Here is a 16008-nt window from a genome sequence, read left to right as displayed (position 1 = left end):
GCTCCATATGTTCTGCATGTAGAAACATGATGTATGCTGGCTTTACTTGAAGTTCTGATAGTCATTTTTTCAGTGCTAAGGTTACTTAGTTTTTTTGGTTTGATTTTCTTTTCCAAACTGCACTAATGTAAGAGTACTTCTAACTGATAGTTATGACTGTAGAAGCCTGTGTTAACAGGCTAAAATACCCCTACAGATGCCCATTTTTACAGTATGTGTTTGGTAACATGCTGGACAGATGCCCACAAAATTTTCTATCAGGCCATTGGTACAGAACAGTTGAAGATAGTGCTTATATCATAAGACGGCTTACAGTGGCAGAAGAGTTTAAAAATAAGTGTGAGGCAGGAGAGCTCAAAATGTTTGAGAAGGATAACCAGAATCAAATTTTGGAGTAAAGCTGTAAGTGCTTGGTGATAAGCTCAGGAGATAGAGTCTGAAGTGAGGATTTCATGTTGTGACACACTGAAATCATCTACACAGCTAATGAAAACAAGGCCTGAGGTCATTCATTGTTTGTGTCCTCTCTGCACAGCAGCTGGGCCCAGGTTTCCTTAGGTCATCGTGTGATGACACAGCGTTGCAGGAAGGATTTTGTTCGTACAAAGTTTTATTTGCAGAGGCCCTCCTGGATGGCAGACATCAAACACAAAGTTACCTTAGGAAAAGATCAAGGAGAGAAAGGGAGCGAGAAAAGAGAAAGGGAAAAGCTCACTTCTAACAGGATGACCAATTCTGCACACATTGCATAGCTGCCCATGGGACCCTACTACCTTCAGACCCAAGCAGCGTGTGGTGCACAAGTGAGGAACTAGGGGAAAGTAGTTTCCTGCCTTCTGCCTCTAACTGCTCTATTTTCACTTCTGCTGAAGCTGCCTGCTTGACCACACCTTCCACATGTATGTTTTGAGGTTTGTTTGGTAACTTCTAACTCCCTCCTACCCGGTTTGTTGGTCCAGTGCTAGTTCTTTTACCTAAGTCTGCATCTGTGCCAGGAGGTGAGTGAAAGCAGTGGACTCGTGAACACATTACCGAGTTGTTGGTATGCTTTTGGCATGGGTTGTTCTCACCAACTCCCATTCCTTAAAAATGAAGTCCTGGAAAGGATGAAACGGGACTGCCTTGGTGCGTGCCAATGTTTTCGGGAACCAAGAACACCCGGCTGTTGAGAAGCAGGTGGCCACCTGTGCTTGATACCGCTCTGAAAGTGGTCCGGGAAATAGTCTTACTAGGCAGGAGGAACCTGATGCCTGTGTCGGCTTACTGGCACTCAGCCTTCTGGTCCTTCCCGGGGCTGTCCTTTTGTATGCAAAGCGTAGGGTATGCAGTGGGCACACACAAATAAGCAGGTGCCAAAATTCATCCCACATTCCTCTGAACAGCCTGAAGAGACTCTTCAGGAGATTTGTTCTCCCACAGACCATTGATTTGCTTCTTGGAAAGAGTGGTGTGTCAGCTGGTACTTCTGAAGCTATGACCCTTCCTTTGATCCAGTAGATCCAACTCAGAGGAGGAGGAAAGACAATTATGTGGTCCAGAAAATGTTTAAATACAGAGAACTTTGATGTTTCACATCAGAGCAACAATAAATAGAGACAACGGATTTGCCTTTTCCCTAGTAGTGATATTTTCCTCCCATCTTCCCTCCCACTTAGAACTGTTTTTGTGGTGGGAGGATCCATTACGTAATCTACAGATGTTTTACATTCTTTAAAATGTAAACTAGAAAATGAACTGTAATACAGATTCATCCCATGAGGGTAAAAAATTAGTCTGCTCTTTAACATTTCTTGGATGATGGCACCCCCTCAGAACATGCCTACAAGTTGTGCATCGCCTGTTAATGCACACTCGACTGTGACATTGCTTATTAAAACCCAACATTTTTATTGCTTAGTAATTCTAGATTTGGCTCCCAGCGCCCATGTTATAAACACTTAAAAGCAAGGATGCCATATTGAAACACTGACAGCTTCGCAGGGGGGTCAGGGCTACTGGCGCCTCCCTAATGAAGTCACACACTGTTAAACTTTTTTTTCCTTAACTGAAGAAGAAAACAAAGCAGTTAAACTGCTATATCCATTTTCCAGCAACATTAATCCATTTCAAACCACTCTTAACCATAGTAAATCACAGGTTTGTGAGAAAATGAACTGCCTAAAGGTTCACCTCGGGCTATTTAGCCCACAAACAAGTTGCTGACTACTGGCGACAATGGTTGGTTGGGAATTATTGCTCAATTTAGTTGTAATTACTTATTTTGCTGTGTCTTATGTTCAGACTAGCTGAGGGTCTGCAGCATGGTAAATTCCAGAATGAAATGCATTGCCAAGGTGCTGCTGGAGATTGACACTGACAGTGTTGAAAGGTTATTTAAGCAATGTGTTTTAACTTCCCAGAGGGAAGAGAAACCTTCTCTTTCCCTGGGAAAGCTTGGAAAGGGAGGAACTCTCAAAACAAGTCTGCCCAGACGTAGCTATTCTACTCTGCAGAAAATCATCCAGATGTTAACAGAACCTGAATTTTCAGTTTAAGTGTGCCTCAGTTCTGATACTAAATAGGGAAGCTGGAAACTTTATCCATGAAATATGATATAGCTGCAATATAATGGTTGCAATGTAATAGTAGTAATTTGAAGAACAGCAAATGTAGCATTCTGGCTGCTACTAGTATTTTAAAGGCAACTGTCAGGATGCTGTGATTACACCATGCTTATAAATGGGTGGGCATACACACGGTACATACCAGTTGAAGATAAGCGTACTTTTTTGCAGCCCAATTTAGTGGAACACTTAACTTGCCAAATGTAGGTCTAAATTTTCAGGTAAGTATAAGATTTTATCTATAATCATTATGGGAACTGTTAATAAGGCCCGGGGAGGTAATATGTAAACAATCACAGTTTTTATAGAACTTGAGCAATTTCATCAGCTGAAAGATTCTAGTGGTATTTGCTACCAGTGGGAATGTTTATAAATGCAATTCTCAAGTTGTATTCATTATACACATACCTTCATGTAAGAAAGGCTAAGTAAAGTTCTGGAAGAATTTAGAGTTGGTAATTCAAGGTCATATGAATAAGGTGAGCTTTTTGCAATCATTCACTCCAGAGAAAATTGATCAAATGCGGGCCTGCTAAATTTAAAATAAGGTGTGATAGAGAGAAAAGAAGCTTTTGTCTCTAAACAAATAAAAACGATGGCTTAATTTCCTTTGCTAACGCCAACAAAGGCCACGGGTGAAGATTCAGCAAAATTCAGAAGTCTATGACATTTAAGTGCATCTCAAGATTACCAGAGTATTGGTAGGGAACTTCCTTGTTTTACATAAACATTGACTTAGCTACTAACAGATATGATTACAAGGCTTTCATTTTGGGGGAGGTGCTTGTGAAAAGGCTGCAGGCAGGACAGACTACATATGTCAGTCTGCTCTGGGAGTTCCTGTACTTTCTTTTGTCCCTGTCAGAGAGGAGAGACAGAACTGGAAATACCACAAGTGTAACAAGGCATTGGAAATCCTACAGTTCCTACACTTGGATATTTCGTCAGCATTTGGGATGAATCCACCTTAAATCTCCTCCCAGGCAGCCTGAAGATGAAGAGCATGTGGCCTGACTCCTTGTGAAATATTGCCCTTAATTTTCAGCTATTTATATGAGTGGCCAGTTGTTTTTATAAAAGATTGCTAAGACTTACGAAGTAGTGTTGCTTTTCACACTAACAGACTTCACATCTATAAATCTTTAGGCAATTGGAATGATGCTTTTACATACTAGAGGACTTTGTTCAAGTACTTTTTAAAGGTGATGGAGAAAGGAACATAATAAGAAAACAGAAATATGAATAACAGTAGCATTATTTTGCCTCTAAGCTATTCTGTTTTTTCATAGGAGCATAGAAGCTGTTTGCTCTGTCTTAAATTGTTTTAATGAGTTGTATCTATGAGTATGTCTTTTAACTCTGATTTCCAAAGGAATGAGAAATTATACGCAGTAGTCTGAAAAAAGAAAAAAAAGGAAAGAAAAAACTTCTACCAAACAATGTTGTTATGTAGAATCCACTTCTTTCTACTATTGGTTAAAATGTTGGTTAAAATAAAGCATGTTAACTTAAGGTTACTTTAAAAAAAGAAATCAGATGATTCTTAAAAAATATTTGGCATGTAATCAATGTGTATTTAACACATGTCCTCTGTTTGGAGGTATAATAACCCCAGTCACCTCCTGCAAAAAGAAAATTATCCAATATTTATTGTCATGTTTGGCTGACCATGTCCATCTAGTACCTCTCTGATTATCGCAGTGTTGGAAGAGACATATGTGTTGAAAACCATAGTCAGGTGAAGAGAGAACAGAGTGAAGAAACCTATAAATATGGTTCCTACTCCAATAACCATTGAACTGACTAAGGTGGCTTTTCAAAACTTGATTGTCTGCAGCTTAAAAAGGTCAAAATTGTGCATGTTCAAATTTCATGCCAGGAAAACTCTCATATTTTTTTAAACACTATACACTCTAAAATTATTATAATAGTTAAATGTTAATTATATGCATTTAATAAGTAGAAAATTAACATGCCACTTACTGCAATTCTCATGACAAACACTTTCAGATCTTTACTTGCTGAATTTTGTCATAGGTAGGAATTCAGCCCTATTTATTTCAATTACTTGATTTGCATCTCTCTCCTTAAAATGTGTAATGCTTTAATTTACCATACAGATAGAAGTTGAATACAATAACTTCAAAAACATTTTTTGCATAGATAAAGTTTTCTCTACAACATAAAAAAACCCCAAAACTAAGGGCATATTCTGTCTGGGGTATATACACCCTGTTTATTGCTACATATCTCAAATCCTCCAATGCAGGTGGTGTGAGCCCAGGCATGCTGGAAATGGAAACCCAACCTATGAATGATCACGTAATACCAGAGAAGTAATATGAGATGCATTACTGCATTAGTACAACTGACTAGAGTAGATTTTCCATCCGCTCTCTGCATGAACTTATTTTCTGCCAGTTGCGCCTTGCTTTTCTGCAGTTTTACTTACACTGTTTTGGCAAGGGGCTCCTTGCAGAAGACTTCCTGTTTTCCTGTGTACTCCTCATAGTATCTTGCAAAGAGGTCATCTTGCCTGAAAACACCCTCCTCCAGCAGACTCTTTGGCTATAGAGGATGGTGCCTGTGTAATACGGTATATCCCTTTTCCGACAGGTGGTACTGGGCCATTATAGCCAACCAGGCTGACTTCAAGCTCACCAGTTTACTCATCTCATCAAAGGACCTGAGTTCATGTCACATTTCTTCTGAATATCATGCCCTTTCATCCCTATTCTCTAACAGCAACTCTTTTTTTTCTGTTTTTTTAAGCTCACTTTCAGCTGCTCTGTGATTCAGTCTCTTTTTCCATGGGGAACTTGTAAGTCCCATTCTAGTTTACTACGTTTCAGCTTGTGTAACTCAACATCACAGCATGCATCTGATCTCAAAAAAGGGAGTTGAGAATTTATTAATTTTTTTCTTATGCAAATACTTTCTCACATGCATACTGAATTGCAGGCTGCAATCCTATGTGGAAATACATCTATATTACTGGAAATATTATTAACTGAAAGTAACTATACTTTCCTCTTCTCCAGAAAGAGAAAAAAAAAAACCACAGTCTAGTCCAGAGTTCAGTGATTCAAGAGATAGAAAGGTATAATGAAGATTCAGAGAGGTGAATTTTACTTGCATTTACCCACTTCTTTGTTAAATCTGACCACTTCCAAACACAGCAGTGTTTTAAGATTTTCAACAACAAATCCCCTCTCACTTCAGGGGAAGTGAAAACCAGTGGTATTATTTTCAGCAGGACTGCCTCTATAAACTCACCAGCCCAACACCCAGGACTACATATTGCAGAGCCAGTCCTACCAGTGCTGTAGTAGTCCTAACCATGAAGCCCAAACTGAGATTTAAAATGTCCCAAATTCAGGGATCATTTAGATCCAAGAATATGATTTCTCATATGTTTAGAGAGTGAAATCTTGGAACTGCAATGAGCTTCAAATATAGGTCAGAACTAAAAAACCAACCTCATCACAGATTTCAAGAAATGAAGTTCAGAGGCAGCTCTCCTGTTTGAATTTATTGCTTTTCCTAACTGGATAATATGCTTGGTCTTTATGGCAGACCATTGATACTCTTACTTCTCTAAAATGGGAGCAGAAAACTCCTATCTTCTTCCAGACCTGACTCCTATGAATACAGCTAGTGCTGCTTATAAGCAGAAGCTTCTAGAGGCTGTTTAGCCAGTCTTTAAAAGAGATGTCATGTTTCTCTCTCAGCTTCCCCAACAGACATATACAGTGATCTACACGTGTGCAATAGGTCTGCATATGTACAGCAGCTATGTCCGGGGTTATTCTTCCTCCTGTCTCTGCTTTCTGACTGGTTGAAATTAAAAAGTAGAATAACCAGCATCTAATGTCAAATTCCTATTCCTGCTCTCTGATGGATCTACTACTGACTCTGTAGCCAACTTAGAAGCTTTCAGGAGAGAATAAGCAGCTGCTTTGGGACTAGTTTGGAAATGGATGGGAACTGGACAGACTCTTGGCCTCATCTCTCAGTACCAGCCCCAATATACAAGCAGGCGGAACAAACCCAAACCAGAAAGGGAAGTAAACCGGACCAGGAAAAGGACAGGAGAAGCTTATCCAACCCTGGCAGGAATTCATAGCAGTGGTGGCAAAGGCTCTGTTTAATCCTAAAGATTAGATCTTGAAGTCATTCCTTACTTCTTGTTCATGGAAAACATTTGCTAACAGCAAAAATGCCCAAATATTTTTTTTTTTTTTTTTTTTTGAATGAGCAGAAATCAGTCCCTGCTGCATTTCTGTGCCACTTTACACATCCAGGATACAACTAAGTTTTTTTCAGATGCTCTGAGCAGTTTGGTAACAGCTTATTTTTCATCCCATTGATGTGCACCTATGAGCTTTTACTGGCATCAGAAATTAAATTGCTGCAGAAACTTTTTCTCCTGGTATTTCCAGCTGCAGTGGTAGTAGTGAAAAATCTCCAAGGCTGACAACTCTAGCATGATTTTCAGCCAGTTCTGTGGGTTGCAGGGGTTAAGGGAATTCAGATAAGGCTATGAACTTGTATACAGTTATCTGAATCTTACTTGCAAAGTTTTCAAAGTTCATCCATCATCATAATGGATCCTGTGGGATGTTAGTGGACTCTGGGGCACATTAACCATTCTCCCAATTTCATAACACTAGGACTGGTGAGTATTGTTAGATATTGTAAGACATCATTTGCCAGCCTGAAATGTGGTATTTATATAAATACGTCTGGAACTTACAATATGTCTGAGGGGCTAAATAAAAAATAACCAAAGGTTTTCAAAGAGCAGTGTAAATTCAGGGGTGAGGCAGGCACTGAATTTTGATGTTACATCTGTGTTTGTCTAAGTATACTTTTGGTCATGAAGAAGAAGCTGGGATATTTCTGTGAAAAGATGCCCATATCTTAACATTCTTCCTAGAAAAATAAATAGCAAATTTCTGTGTCTCCTGAAAGGGAGGTGGTATAAGAGCATGTGTAAAATTAACTTTGAAATGCTAGGTGTTGTTTTTCTTTTGCAGTCTTTCAGTAGTATGTGCTCCCACCTAGGAAGGTTAATACAGGCATCTGTTTGCTCTTTTTAGATGTACTGATATATGAAAAGACTCTGTGTGGGAGATGGGCTTTTGTTTGTTTGTTTGTGTTTATTTCAGTGTGGGGGAGGTGAAGGCTATTTTAAAAATAGTGAGTTCCAAATGTGTTGTTCATTCATGAAGCTGTTGCTGTGTTTCATCTTCTTTGAAGCTCTGGGGTTTTTTACTTACCTGATTCTTTGTAGGTTTAAATATTTGCTGCAAATGCCACTTTTATTAACGAAAAGAAAAAGACAGTATAAACCACTTTGTCTTACATAAGAGAAAAAGCCATAGGCACTGAAAACAGGAAACTGCATAAGAAAGGGAGAGAAAGAAAAAGGAAGGGAAATGGAGAGTTCTCTGTGATTTTTCCAAACTTAAACCACTGTGCTTTTATTCCCATTATTCTCATGGTCATAGATACCAAAGCCATAAATATGTAGATAAGGAAGTACAGACCACTTTTACCTATAAAATATGAGGCTATCCTTAAGCCCCTATCATGAGCTTTGAGTGTAGTGATACAAAATTAAATCTTTTTTTTGTAGCACCTGAAGCAACCACTACTGAAGTGAGTGGGATCTGTACACTGAGGGACTTGAATCTGAGCTGGATCAGACCCATGAGCCACACCAATTATGTTTCTCCTGGCAGCTAAACTGACATGCCTGTCTGCATAAAGGACTCAAAAATGATGTCTTATCTTTGAAAACAACACAACACCTCTGTATTCTGATCCTAATGATGTTCCTTCACTGCATTTTTATAGGGACAGAACATCAGCCCTGATACTATATATGTACCTGTGAATATTATTTTTCCTTAACAAAGCATGTTAGCATAGAGACATAAATTATTTGCACCTCACAAAGAACAATTTTACTCATAGGTGTTATGGAGAGTTCAAATTTTGTGAAATGACAGCTTTCCTTAATAAATATTTAAGAGTTGTGGGTTTTTTTCAAATAAGTTCATTTCACAGAAATACAAATTGTTGGATCAGCATAGCTGTTTTGTTTTGTTTTCAACTGGATCATTTCACAGATCCTGTTTAGGGTGCAGCCATGTGACAACTAAATCAGTATACTGGAGAGGGCTGCAATGTGTACCAGTGGTAAATGAGGCCTCCTGTTTAATTAGGTCTGATGGTACCAGAGTAATGTGGATCAGAAGTAGCTTAAGCCATAGATACAAACGTGATAGGTGATACCTTGAGTTTTTCTCGGTGAACACCCTGGAATACAGTGTTGACCTATCCTTGCACATTAGCAATGTCCGTTCTTCCTCAAACTTTGGCTACTTGAAAATCTTTTGATTTTGACATTTTTACAATGTGTTTTTGGATATGTCTAGTTCCAAAACATACACAGACGTATCATAGGACAAGGACAGGGATACTATCACAGAGTCTTTAACTAAATATATCGTGTGGTTTTTTTCAGAGGTGCGGAGAAATCTCATTTGATAGTCCTGACCAGAATGCCAAATGTGTTCGCATGCTAGGTAAGGCTAAGAGTTTTTTTTCCCTTTTGATATGAGAAGTGTGTGAAAGTATGTTTAATTGGGGATTTCTTCTCAAAAGCACACGATAATGGCCGTGATGATTCACAATGGCATTTACATAGCTCATCCACATGTACTCCTCATTAATATATTCTTTACGGTGAATTTTCAATTATTGAAACAAAGTATATATATATTCCAGTAGTGCCCATCTGCATAGATGAAAATATAGCTGTACCAGCACTATAGTTGTAACCCCTGACGTACTCAAGTCCAGAACTCATATTTGAAAGCTGAAAATCTGTACTTTGAAAGAGAGTATTAATTTCACAAATATGTATCAAAAGCCTCTGGGTCAGACCTTCAGCTGCATCAATCAGCAAAATTTCAATCACTGTGATTTTACAGATTTGCGCTGGTGTAGCACTTTGCCCATCATTTGTAAAAATTAATATTAAGTAGAAGTGTCTATTCTTTGGAAACAATACAGGAATGTTCTGCTATGTTTCTTTAATTTCTGTGACCAATTTTATTGTATTTGCTTGTTTCACCTACAATGCTAGTACTGAAACATTAACAGCACAGCTAGTATCACAGTGAAACACGGGGAGTAAATGTCTAAAAACCTAAAAGATAATCTTTACTGAGAAAAAATGAAATCATAGAACACTTGCAGGATTACACTTTAAATTCTGAAGACCTTTCAACTGCCAGGGTTGAGATAAATGTACACTGTAAATTAGAGCATTGCATCTAATAACATGAAGACTGAAATAGTCACAATTTTAAAAACTGCAACTGGCAACATGTAGGAACTTAATTCCCATCTGGCTGCATAGCTGTGTTCTGTAATAACAGATTATGTGGTTTGTTGTTTATATTCATTAAATCCTATTGTCACAATAGACTATAATTGCTGCAGAGGAAATCTGTCATGCTTATAGTGCACAGATCCCAACAGATGAACTGACACAATGGGCCGTAATGATCTGTTACATCAGTGATCCATGGTTAGAGGTTCTTAATGGAACAAGCTGACAGAAAAGATACACTTGTGATCCTTTATCATGCCAATTATAACCTACAGCTTAAATACCATTGGGTTCATAATACTGTAGTTCTAAGGAAGTTATATCCATGCAAATGTTATTATCCATTAGGGGAAAAAAAAGGAGGGGTGGAAGAGGGGACAACAAAAAAATTACCTGAAGATGAAAGTCTTCTGCACAGGTTCGTTCACTATTTGGTTTGGCATTTTTATAACAAGTCAGTTCAAAACTGGGAGTTTGGCACCATCCTTAATGTAAATGATTCTTTAGGAGCAGGGAGCAGAACAAGATCTTGTTTCCATTGCATATATTCTTATCTATGTCTTGTAGTATATGCATATGCAAGAATGAGAACATATGTTAGGGTCTGTAAGGAAACTGCTAGGAATGTAAAAATGACTCCAAAGGGACATGCCAAAGGTGTGACTGGCTCTCAGAGGTTACATCTCTTGTATTTAAAAATATTTCGCCTGCTCTTATTATTTTTCAGTGTCTCTAACAAATTAAGGACTGTAGTGTCATATATAATATAGGATATTAGATTTCACCCCAAGGTATCTCATAATGTACAGAGCTGAGATTATTCTAAGTGCAAGTGGATATCCCACAACTGGCTATGTAAGAGGTATAGGAAGTAGAAACTAGCATTATATGGTTGGTCTGAGGGCAACAACTGGAGACAAACTCCACTGTCTTGATCTATCACATAAATGTGTGTGGTTCTGGTAGTGCTAGAAAGCCAGAGGGTGTCCATTCTGGTACCTCTCCTTTCATACTGAGCTCTGTGCAGAAGAGCAGGAGCCAGAGAACATGCAAACTAAAAGGTCTCAGACTTTGTGCTGAATGCGTCATGTGGCGTCCAATTTCAGATTTTACAAGGGAATTGAATTTCCAAGAGAACGAAACACAAAGTTTGTCACTGATCAATGCAAAGCTGACATTATAACATCTGTGGGTGTAACTAGTGAACAAAGCACAACGTGCCTTCAGAGAAGGACATCTTTCTTGACTGCATGGTCTTTGAAATATGCTGAAACAGCCGTGCTGTCATTTACTGTAACAGTGACACAGTGCCGACAGAAATTTAGAGGGCAAGTCCCAGCAACTGCAAGAGGATAATTACTTAGTAAGAAAAGAAACACAAGAGTCTGGAGTACTGACTGTATTTCTTCAGGGATCTTTGACGCAAGACCAGTCCTTACTTGGAACGGTATATTGTCGAGCAGTACTCTAAAATGGTAACAGCTGATTTTGTCAGAAAAGGTCTGTTTCTGGGTCATGCTACTGGTTCTGGGTTAGCTTCATATTTAAAGGTTTTTAGGAGTAACGCTAGGCTTGCTACTGTGAGTCCACATACCTTGAGGTAACACGGATTATGTGGGGGAGGTTCTTTTTCTATAGAGGTTGAGGAGGAGAGGTTTGCAGTGAAAATCTTATTTTATTCCTATCTTCCTGCTAGAAAACAGGAAATAATAGATAAAGAAATGCCTAAACACTTACAATGGCTATAGTGAAAGTAGGTTACTTTTCAGTGGACTGACTAGGTATTGCTCAACCTGAGCTTAAGAGCAAAAGAATCAGTTTAATGCCTCATCTTTCAGCAAGGGAGTCATGGATATTTATAATGCAAGTGTGAAAAATATCTTGAACAACTAAATTAAATGGTCATTTAGCAGCGCTTCCTGAGGATATAGTAGATAATAACTATGTGCTTCTGCTCAGGATATGCTTAGTATCACTGTAATTATGTGTACTACAGTTCTTACAGAAAATTATGTTGTCCCTCTTATGCTTTATATCGTGCTTGTTTCTTTACAATTCTGTATGTTATACTAGTTAAAGCAACACAACTTTTGTAACTGTCACAGAAGAAAGTCGGTCAGTGGCCCACCCTAGACTTTTGAAGACCATTGTTCAGATCCTAAATCTATCACAGATTTCTTGAGCCTGGCATTGGCTAAGGCTTTAAACACCCCTGCACGTCCATTGACCTTTGAAAAATGGGAAGAGAAGTGCTTCCTCGCTTCTTAGGAACAACAAGAATAAATTTATAAGTACAATGAGAAGCTGAAGTACTATGTAATGCAGGTCATAAAAATACCACACTGACAATAAAAGTGTGTTGTCAGAGGTTTCCCTTGAATCTCTGAGTCTCTCTGGAGCCACTGGTAGCTCATCAGCACATCCAGTGCAAGGTAGAAAATCTGCACTGTTCTGCTTAAATTGGAGCTGTTATCAAGTTAGTGAGGGCACTCGACCATGATAAAATTGCTAGATAATGCTGAACTGGATGTCAAAAAGCTTTTCCTTTATGCTACATTCTGGAATTATAACCCTGGGCTCCTCATGCCCTTTACTTATAATGATTTTGACTTTAAAAAAAAAAAATTGAGCATATAGCAAGGTACTCACTATGTTGTTATTAGTCCAGATATTCATATTATGAAGGGTAGAAGGGAACTATCCCTCTCCCTAGAGCACCCACTGATATTTTCAATGGCACAACCTGTGGTTAATTTTTCCCATATGTAGACAGACATATTCTGGGCTCAGACGTGACACAATGTCATATCATGCAGAGATAATTGGGTTAGTTTGCTGTGAAAATTGCTGGTTGGATGCCTAAGCTAATTAACTCTGCTGGGAAGAATTGCGTACTAGCTTGGAAGAGTCCAAACTTAAGGCAACTTAACCGGTTCTCACATCTTAACTAGCTCATCCAAAGCTAACTCTGTAACCTCTACATGGCAGAGCACTGAGTTTTATGAATTTATCCTGGAAAGAATAACATTCCCATATCAGGCTCTAGGATTAGTACAGAAGGAAAAAGGTCTGCCAACTAGAAGAGAAACTTTGGTGTATAAATAAATACCAGTTTATACAGAATAGATATGGTTATCCTTATAGTTGCTGTTTAGAAAGTAGGCAGCTACAGTCATCATAACACATACAAAATTAAATGATCCCATCAGTTTAAATCTGTTCAACCTTACTGATGACAGTGAAGTAAGGGGTATGGATGATAAAAGCAAATTATCTAGTTTGTTACTCTAGTAACCAGTCTTCCACCACCAAATTTGGTCTTTACTCCTTACTGAAATGCTGAATAGATTTTTAAGAGGTCACATCTCTTGCTGGCCAACTCTGCTGTCTGCAGAGATTTTTTCCAGGGGAAATGTGAATTGCCCTCCTTAAGGAGCTAGTTAGTAGGATGAAAACACAAGCCTTCCAGATGCCCCATGGCAAATGGCTGAGGTGCTTTCTTTTCATTATTGTAAATTCCATGCAGACAGGAATAATGTGGGTGAGTTTTGTTTCCCTTTTGGTGTAGACTTAATCCTTGCAAAAGCAGACAGATGAATCCTTGTTTGGAATAAAAGTAGTTTCCTCACAAATAGCCATTTAAAATTCATCCAAGAAAAAAAGCAATCAAAAAAAAAAGGTGGGGGGTGGCACCTTTCTTTTTCTTCTCCAGACTACTAGAACATAACTTTGTTCATTTGGGGCAACGAACTTTTTCATATTGCAGCAGAGAGAGGTGCCTACCTCCTTCACCCCCCAAAAAGTCTGCTTTGTGGCGTACTTCCACCGTTTATTACCTATGGAGAGTTATGGTTAAAGGTATCGGCATTTAGCCATGAAATGTGTTTCATGGATCCAGCTTCAGTCTTGGTGGCTCTTTGCCCACAGCAGAAAACCACCACACATTTGAACAGAGCTGGCAGCCGCAGCTTAAGAGAGAGAGACATTACTGGAATAACAACTGTGTTGAAAGCCAGGACTGAGGGGTACTGGCAAGGCTCTGCCTGGCTGGCCTCTGCCTTACATAACCGTTGAACTCACCTTCACTGGGGAGGGGGGGAAGCTATTAAAATTTACTTTGAGAAACCTAATCAGGTAAATAACCATATAACTTACTGGGGAAAGTAAATATTGAAGATTAGTTAAATGTGTCAATTTGCCCTTCAGCAGAGGGAGAAACAGAAATGAGGCAGCTAGTCAAATGGTTCTGCACGGGTCAAGCTTTGCAGTTTTGCAAAGCTTTCTGGAGCCCTCGCTGACATCATTTGAAATGCGACCCTATATCTCTTGCACACGCAAAACTTCTACTGAAACTGATAGGCATGCATGAGCAATGGTGTTCTAAATAGCCAAATATACGGACTATTTATATCCCAGCCATTCGAAGACTTACACGTGCACTTGACCTTATGCAGACTAAGTATTCTATCTGTGCAAATAACATCACAATAAGCACACGAATTAATCTTTGTAAAATTAAGCAATATGCTTATGGGAAAAAGGCCTAAAATCTACAATGACTAGCAAGAAATCTGCACTCATGGCTTTGCTGCCCATCAGGATAACTCAGAACTTTGTAGCAGTGGGAGGGGGGAGGCTTAGGATGTCTGCTACAAAAAGATACGTTTCTATTCCATGAGCAGCTTGCAACACAGGATGAAGGGAAGCAGGTTTTTTTCCACTATAAAGCAATGGTGCAAATGCATACAGAAACATAAACACTACGTCTCTTTTTGATGTTTTGTTAATGTAGATAAATTCAAATCTAAACATATAAGCCCACACTAGAAGCTCTTCACTTATATTTTATACTGTAACTGCCAATGAAAGTCTCTCCGCCAACAATTTATTCTGTTGAGAACAGTATGATTTAGATAAGAATTCTGGAACTGTAGCTCTTCCCTAGTTGAGTAGACAAAGGTAGAGATTTTCAAACAACTTCTAATACTTTTTCTTTTTTCTAAAATATTTTAACACACTTTAAAAACACTTTCCAATATTTTAACACACTTTAAAAATAAGTCTCAACTCCTGATCTTACAATTATGCTTGTAAATGCATTTAAAAATTCGTATCTCTGTGACCTTGCCACCATCAAAATAGAGGCCTCTTGCTCTTTCATGTCACTTGAGACCTCCTACTATCATGAGATTTGTGCCCAAAACCGTAAAGGATGTAAATATCAAATCCGTCTCCTAGTTTCATGACTATTTGATTAATTTGGCTAAGAAACTATAAAAAAGATAAAATAAATTGTATATTTTAAAGAGCAGTTCTCAAATACCATCTTATTATTGAAGTAGTTTTGATTTAATTACTATTTTAGGTAATTATATAGCCTGGTAGCTGAGTGACAGTGACCACCTGCTTATCATGTTCTGTCCTGTAAATCAGGTCAGACTGAAAACACTTGTCTTGCAGTATTCTACCTTTCAGAAGGGTGCTGAAGGAGACAAAAACTAGCCTTGGCATTTTGAGTAGGCATATGAAACACTTTTCAAAATGTAATTTCTTGTTGTTTTTTTTCTATCACTCAAATGTTAACTTGAACCATATATAGTTTTATCCTATGTCTGAGCTTGGTGCAGGAAAGCAATGGGAGTGTCAAGGGACTTGGAGGGAACGCAATAATGAGGATTTGACACCATCAATATGATGTACCACACCATGATGACTTTCTGTGGAAGGGAGAGTTACTGTGTTGCCCACAGCTACAAAAGCCATTCATTGGGACCACAGGATCCAGTTGAGATACCAAAGCTCAAGAGATTATTAAAAAGTCCCCCCTCCCCCAACTAAAAATACCCCAAACCCCTGACCCTTCACCTTCTCTTTCTATCAAAAAGGCTTTTTGACTTGGCTGAGAATCTCACCACATATCCCATTTAGAAGGGACTTACGCAGGTTTGGAAGTCCTATCCAGCAGTTGGACTCAAAGCATGGCTACAAATACTAGCC

General features: G+C 38.6%; 1 protein-coding gene across 1 annotated transcript in view; it reads left to right on the top strand.

Moving 5' to 3' along the window:
- The window catches only part of PDE7B (phosphodiesterase 7B), a 180744-nt gene that overhangs the window by 54905 nt on the left and 109831 nt on the right, over window positions 1–16008 (top strand). The window contains exon 2 of the mRNA XM_010574649.1: window positions 9139–9199. Within this exon, the coding sequence (XP_010572951.1) occupies window positions 9139–9199 (61 nt within the window). The remainder of the gene's footprint in view (window positions 1–9138; window positions 9200–16008) is intronic.

The sequence above is a fragment of the Haliaeetus leucocephalus genome, unplaced genomic scaffold (assembly GCF_000737465.1).
Source record: "Haliaeetus leucocephalus isolate CR32 unplaced genomic scaffold, Haliaeetus_leucocephalus-4.0 Scaffold450, whole genome shotgun sequence".
Taxonomy (NCBI): Eukaryota; Metazoa; Chordata; class Aves; order Accipitriformes; family Accipitridae; genus Haliaeetus; species Haliaeetus leucocephalus.
Note: the sequence above shows the minus strand (reverse complement) of the source record. Positions and strands in the feature narration are given on the sequence as shown.